The 7,657-nt window shown below is 41.4% G+C and overlaps 2 protein-coding genes across 2 annotated transcripts in view; both read left to right on the top strand.

Moving 5' to 3' along the window:
- Positions 1-7,596, top strand: part of LOC121925843 (protein-lysine methyltransferase METTL21E-like) — a 19,232-nt gene extending 11,636 nt beyond the window's left edge. The window contains exons 5-7 of the mRNA XM_042458418.1: positions 403-560; positions 3,618-3,735; positions 5,682-7,596. Of these exons, the coding sequence (XP_042314352.1) occupies positions 403-560; positions 3,618-3,735; positions 5,682-6,070 (665 nt within the window). The 3' untranslated portion in view covers positions 6,071-7,596. The remainder of the gene's footprint in view (positions 1-402; positions 561-3,617; positions 3,736-5,681) is intronic.
- Positions 1-7,657, top strand: part of BIVM (basic, immunoglobulin-like variable motif containing) — a 53,293-nt gene that overhangs the window by 31,465 nt on the left and 14,171 nt on the right.

Raw genomic sequence — 7,657 nt, 5'->3', positions numbered from 1 at the left:
AAAAGTTATTTATAAATCTCAGCCAGAGAACAATGCCTCACCAAACTGCAAATATCAGGTTTCCATAAGATGTTGCCATAGCAGGTAAAGTGAAACGATAGTGCTATAATTGGGTAGTGTGAAATGGTCCTTTCGCTCATTGGTGCTGAAGAAGAAAGGAATAATTTTCTATTGTTACAGCTTTATATATATAGTAAGCATGATGGATAACAAATCCTCTTGGCTATATATATCATACTAAACAATTCCTTGCTTGGAACATTTGTGGGCAGTGACATAACTCAAATGGTTTAGTGTCTAAGAGCTCAGCGTGCCCAAATAGAGGCTAGTAGCTTAGCAATTAGGTTGACGTTTTTATCTGTAGTTGGAGCTTGTATAATCTTATTCTTGTTTTGTTACTAGGACCAAATGGAGATGAAGAGATTGTTGCAGAAATCATGGGGAGATGTTTCTCTCCTTCACTGATAACAACCGAAGCCTGGGAAGGATTTAATTTTGCTGGCCATGAGATAAAGATTAGGGAAGCCACTGACTGTTATGGAGCTGTGGTCTGGCCTTCGGTAATGTAGCCAAATAATGTTATTGGTTCTGTTATCTGAAACAATAAACATGTTATCTGAAACAATAATCAATTAACCAACCTTGTCAGCACGGTTAATAAACCCACTAAAATGGATAGTTAATGTATAAGGAGTGGTATTAAAAACAATGCTAGAAGCCATATTTCCCTGATGCTGATGGATGAGCAGAAGTCTCATTTGCTCTGGTCAGTGTGGAATTAAAGATAGCACCCTCTCTCTCATTTTGGTTGTGCAATAAAAATCCCAGCAGCTGTATGGGGCGGGGGGAATACATCCTTATACCACCTTAGTTCTGTTTGTGTGTGTGTGTGTGTGTGTGTGTGTGTACGTCTTCAAGTTGACTTTTGACCCCATAGGGTTTTCTTAGGCAAGGAATATTCAGAGGTGCTAGTTCTTCCCTCTGGAATATAGACTACAGCATCTGGTATTCACTGGTAGTCTCCCATCCAAGTACTAACCAGAACTGACCTTGCTTAGTTTTCAAGATCTGGTGCCTTTAGGATATTTAGGTCCTCTATGACCGGCGTGGAATTTGCTAGTTGCCTGTGGCTGCCAGATAAATTGTTAAATACAAGGCAGCTGTGTGTGAAACGTGGGTTAATCATATCTTACAGGATCAAGGTCCCATGAAAATGTATCTTGACATGTATTCATACTACATAAAGTGGTGTCTGGCAATAGAAGCTAGTGGAAAAAATGGCCTCATCTTGTAAGGGTAGAAGGAAACCCTCTTTTGAGTCTGAAAGCATCCATTGGATCAGAATTGGATTGCCTCATTTTGTGTTTGCTGCTGACCCATCTCTATTTCTGGCCCTTACTGGTGTTTATTAGCAGGGAATCATGTTCAGAAGGGAGTTTCTGCAAATGTCATCCACAATTAGAGCCTTATCTCATGAGAAAATCCCCCAAAAAGGAGCAGGAGAGTACCAACTTTTTCCATGCTTCTCCACATGCCATGGTATCACTTCCATTCTCCTGAGGGAGTCGGTTGTAAAGGTGTGACTTTTGTCAAGCACAGAGAAAGCTGCTTTTCTCACATTCTGCTTTTGGCTTTCTTTTCTCATACAGGGGTATAGCTCAACAAGGGGTTAAATAAGGGCTTTGTTCCCCAAATGAGAATCCTGTCCCTCTCCCATGAAATTATCTTTTAGTTTCCAAATTTCTAGTATTGCAGGGTGTGATACATCGCACTGCCTGGAGTGAAAAGTTTTCATTCACACCTAGATCTCTTATACTACTTGGATTTGAATTCCCTTGTTAGCTTTACCTGGTCCTTTTCTTTGGATTCCTAAACTGTACAAGACCCCTGTGAAATTGGAAAAAACAAAATAAAAAAACATTATTTTTTTTACCTTAGAGATTACCTCTCTAGGAATCTCTAGGTCCTCCAGGACAAATCTGTGGTCAACAACTGCTGGATGTTGACCATAGAAGTGTACTAGAGAACCTACAAATGCCTACAAATCTCTAGGTCTTCTGGCATGACCTTTGGCAGAAAAGTTGTCTAAAGAATCATGCTATTATTATTATTATTATTATTATTATTATTATTATTATTATTATTAACCTTTATTTATAAAGCGCTGTAACCTAGAGATTCCTAGAGATAACATATTAATCAAATTCATGAATAATCAAATCTGTAAAAATCAAAGGTGCAGATGTGGAGGGCTGACTGTATTTCTAAATGCTCAACTGAAGTTTTAAATTTACTGCAATGTTAGAAATTTGAGGTTTGAAGGAAAATTTCATTTGGGGGAGAGACTGGGATGGTGTGGGGAATGCTGCCATACTTTAACCCTGAATTCAAAACCAAGAGCAAACATATCTTACCTGTCTCCCCTCAGAAGGTGACACACCTCGTCTTTCCAAAAAATTTCCATTCATATATTAAGCAGACTCAGAACTCATTTTTGTTATTTCATCTCTCTCATGATTAGCTACATGCAGCCTTATCGCATTATTGAACAAACTTAGCAGGCAAATGAAAAGATGCATTTTCCCCCTCCCTCTGCATGACTCTCATTCTCTTCAGGTTGTATAAGTGAGGGAGAACGTTGTAAAAGTGTCATTTTTGCCAAACAGATTATTTCAGCTTGGCAAATGGGACATTTCTATGACACTTTTATGACCCTCTCCCATGGTTTTACAACCAGAAGAGAACCAAAAGAGAACATGTCATGTGGAGGGAGAAAAAAACCATGAGTCTTTTTGTTTGCCTGCTGGGTTTGTTTAATGATGCTCATGGTGTCACTGCTGCTGGTTGAGGGATAGAGGAAGTCATAGAAGATAGAGAAGGCAAATATTAGTCTCTCTCTGGTCCATTTTTAACCCCTTGCACAGCAAACATCAACCTGCATGTGGAGCTGGATGGGCATTATTAGCACCAAAAAAAATAGAGGAAAGAGTTACACAGCCCCTTCTATAGCTCCACTGATCTGTTCAGATGAGTGGCATCTCAACATTTTATTTGGGGAAAATTCTTTCTCAGAACAAGCTAGAAACTTAAATCCAGTTGCTAGTCCCAAGTAGAAGAGACTATTAAATCAGTAGGAATTTGAAAAGTAAGTTATTGTGTAAACCCGGTCTACAGTAGTTGGGACTACCTGACGTAGGCCAGATTTGTCCCCACAGCTGACACTGTATGCTATTGTTAAGCTAAACAGAGAGAAGGATATTTGTAGGTTACATAAAATATTGGTGAATAGGGAGTAACCTTTGATGCTCCAGCTGTTTTGGATTTCAGTTCCTGAATGTCTTAGGTCTAAACTGGACTGCAGAAATAATGCAGTTTGACAACGCTTTAATTGCCATGGCAGTTAAATACAATCACTTATATGATTATTCAAACAAACTGTTGTACCATTTCCTTTTATTCCCGCCCTCCCTTCCTCATTGTAGGACTCTTCACTAAGCCTTAGTCATGACTCCTCCTTCTTTTGATGATAAAACCATTTGCCTGTATATTTACTTTTGTGTTAGTTAAGTCCCTTGTCAATCTACTATAAATGGTCTGCTTTTGTTTTTCACCCACAGGCTCTTGTTTTGTGCCACTTTTTGGAAAAGAATGTGAAATCATATAACGTGACTGACAAAAATGTAATTGAAATTGGAGCGGGAACAGGTCTGGTCTCCATAGTCGCCAGCATCCTTGGTATGTACTATGTAATCACATTGTTTTAAAAAATACCTCGCCCAATATTGGCATTTCCTAGAACACAAAACAAGAAGTGGAACCAAAGTCAGTTAGCTGAAAAAAATTAGTTTGATGCAAGACCAAAGGCCTTGTTAATGAGATGTTAATCAAGCAATTAATTATTGTCTCAAACAATTAATTAGCAGTTAAATGACTGCCATTCCAAAAATTTGCAAGTATCTGATTTTTTTTTTTTTGAGGGATCTGATGTGGATCAGTAATCTGTCTATCATTGTGGAGTTGAGGGGGGGTGTCTTTAATTCAGATGAAGTTCCCTGAAACTTTATCTTACATGATGGAGGAAGAATTAAAGCCTTTCTAGCCGGATACCATTATTCCAACCTAGGTCAGGTCTTCTAAGGCAGCATCTGCACTGCAGAAATAATCCAGTTTGACACTGCTTTAACTGTCAAGGCTCCATCCTATGGAATCCTGGAATTTGTAGTTTGTTGTGGCACTAGGGCTCTCTGATAGAGGAGGCTAAATGTTTCACAAAACTACAGATTCAAGACTTCTATAGCATTGAGCCATGGCAGATAGAGCAGTGTCAAACTAGATTATTTCTGTAGTGTGGATGCAGCCTGAATGTGCAATTTACTTTTATTCACACAGTTACTAATTGCAATCACAAATTTCAATTTATTATTATTATATTTAGCACACTTGGAAGTGCTGACTTTCTCTCTCGTGTCCAAACAAAACCAAAATCTTTGTGGAGGGGAGGGTTTTTAATCCAGATCAAAACCCCTGAAACTCCTCCTCCTTCTTTGGCTAGGGAGAAGGAAGAGGGGGGGGAATACCCATTTTTCCTTCTGAGGAGTCCATTACTTCCAACCATCCCCATTCTATCCCTCTGAGTTCAATTTTGGCGACAGGGCAGGAATTTCTGTTCAGAAACCCCACATGATGCGAAACTCTATTTTCCTCAAAACAGCCAAGGTTTCTCCTCTCCTGGCAATGTCCCCAAAGCAGGAGGTGAAGCTCAGGGGCACCACCATGGTTGCGAAAGAAGCCCTGGGACATCCCTCCTGCCTTCCTCCTGAAGGAGAGCAAGAAGTGTTTTGAACCCAGATTCCTTCACCCCCCCTCCCCCAAGTATCTACCTTGAATCTTACACAGAGGAAAGTTGATGGCTCCAAGATTAAAAAACTAGATATTGCCAGATTTTTTTTTTTGGGGGGGGGGAAGGGGATTGGTTGGTTGGGAAGGCAGTATTTTTAAACTTGGAAGTGTCTTGCCTCTCACTTGATGGAGGGGGAAGGACTTCTGTGGATAAAAAAAGTTTCATTTGTCAAGAAGAGAGAGGGAGCACATGCTGTTCCCAGAAGCCCTGCCCCCAGACACTCCCTGGAAGTCCCACCCTAGAACCCCCCCATAAGTCCCATCTCCCCCCCCCCCACACCCACACCGGGTGACACCTGATGCGAGAACACCACTGAGTTTGGGCACTTAGGGGCTGCACACACTGCCCCTTTCTTAGTTAGATTGGGGCTGTGGCAACCGCACACTGTGGCCCCGATCTGGCCTTTCCAGGGCACAAAAAGGTGCTGCAAAAAGCAGCTCCTTTTTGCACCTAGGAAAGGGCACGATAGCCACGGCTTGAAGACACTCCTTTGGCACTGCATTGTATGGATGCAATGCCACAGGAGTGCCATGATGTCACATGCTGCGTGGAGCATCACATGGCGTCACAGCACTCTTGAGATGAAGTTGGGTTGTGCGTCATGTGGATGCGATGCGCCAACTCTGCCCCCAGGCTGGCCTTAATGGCCAGTCTGAACAGGCCCTTAGTCTCTAAAAGGTTTGCCACCACTGCTATACAGAATTTACGTAAAGTCAACTTTGACGTACACTTCCAATTGTCCTCAATGCTTACTTCCATTCCATGGTCCTTTCTATTGCAGGTGCCCATGTGGTTGCCACAGACTTGCCTGAATTGATAGGAAACCTACAGTACAACATTCTCAAAAACACCAAGATGAGATGCAAACATGAACCTCAAGTGAAAGAACTGTTCTGGGGGGTGGATTTGGAGAAGAATTTCCCAAGATCTTCATGCCACTTTGACTACATCTTAGCGGCTGATGTTGTCTACCACCACCCTTATTTGGAGGAACTGCTTCTTACCTTTGATCACTTGTGCAAGGACAACACAGTCATAATCTGGGCAATGAGGTTTAGACTAGAGAAAGAAAACCAGTTTGTGGACAGATTCAAAAAGCTATTTGACCTGCAAGTAATTACTAATTTCCCCAGTTTAAGTATAACTCTTTTTAAGGCAAAGAGAAGATGAAGAGCAAAATGGTCTCCAGTTTCTACATCCTGAGAGTTAATTAGCTGATTGTCAGTACAAATATCTGATGGTTTATCATCAGAATTGAGTCCTCTGGATTTAAATGTCCATGATTGCTGCAGTACCTAGACATTTGATTCTCTGCTCACAGTCCAGTGTTGAACTGTCAAAGTGATAATCACGAGATTATGGTTTATTGTGAGTCGTAGGAGATTATCACATGGAGGACAGGATAGGGACAGGATTGCTCTCCTGTCCTTATCCTGTCCATGACCTAAGTGAAACTTATTGTGCAAATCACTTTCACACTGCAGCTGGCTGAAAAGCCGTTATGGTATTAATGGGTTAAGCTGTTAATACAAAAAACTGCAAATAATGGCTGAAAGTGCTTTCAGCGGGCATCTGAAAGTGCTTTTCAGCCCACTGCAGTGTGAAAGTGATTTGTGCAATTAGTTTTACTCATGCTTCCCTTCTGGGTCAAGTGTGAAAGTCCTTCCCACAGTCAGGCAGGAAGGACGGGTGAGGGATGGGAAGATGACATCCCATCCCTCATGTGACAATCTCCTAAGGATCATGCATGCCTTTGTATAAGCAGGCATTGTACTGCAAGGTCAGAGTTAGCTTAACTGTGAATTGTACTTGAAAAGTATGCTTCCCTTTTAGAAAAACAAATTACTTCAATGGTGGAAGGCCAGCCATACCACAGTGAGGCAGAGGATGATGGCAATGAATGATGGGGCCTGAGGAAAGATGACAAAGAGTTGCATGTGTCATGCATCAAGGCTTGTACCCAATGGCAGCATCAGGAAAAAAAGAATTCTGGGTGAGCACAGAAGAAACAAGTTATTTCTTGGTAGTGGCAAACCTTCAAGCTGCTAAAATTGGTTTGGAGGGGATGCATGCCCTTCCCAGTCCTTATTTTGTTCCTCTCTGAGCTGCCCTGATTCTAATATGTGAAATATTGCATTTGCATATGTAATGTCATGATAGAAGCCCAGAAATGGAGCAGGGAAGCTGGGCAGGCAAGTAGGTGTGGAGTCACTTGCCTCTATGCCCCTCCTGGATCTACTCTTTCCTGCCTCCCCTCAGCTAATCTGCTGCCATTAGGTGCTGAAGAAAGACTTGCCTGTCAGTTTGGCCTGATTTTCTTGGAATAGCATAGTGTAAAGCCATCTTGCCCTTGACCCTACAGCGAAAGTCACTCTGTGTGTGTGTGTGTGTGTGTGTGTGAGAGAGAGAGAGAGAGAGAGAGAAAGAATATCAATTGGGTAAATGCTCCTTAATACGAAAACAAATAAAACATTACAGGCTAACAGAAAACTAACTTTCAGATAAGTAAAACCCTTCTCTCATATGGATCAGAACACAGTCAGACTAGGACAAATTACTTAATTAATTATACTTAAGGAACTGATGTAGAATGTTGGTCTGATATCTCTATCATTTTTCTCCCTCAGAGCAAATGTACAGAACAATACACATGCAAATCACTCCTGCATTCCCAGGCTCACATAGTATATATATACCCACTTTTTCCAGGCAAGCATTCTCTGAAGATGCCAGCCACAGATGCTGGCAAAACATCAG

This window comes from Sceloporus undulatus, chromosome 3 (genome assembly GCF_019175285.1).
Source record: "Sceloporus undulatus isolate JIND9_A2432 ecotype Alabama chromosome 3, SceUnd_v1.1, whole genome shotgun sequence".
NCBI lineage: Eukaryota > Metazoa > Chordata > Lepidosauria > Squamata > Phrynosomatidae > Sceloporus > Sceloporus undulatus.
The sequence above is the reverse complement of the archived record's forward strand: the minus strand, read 5'-3'. Positions and strand labels throughout refer to the sequence as shown.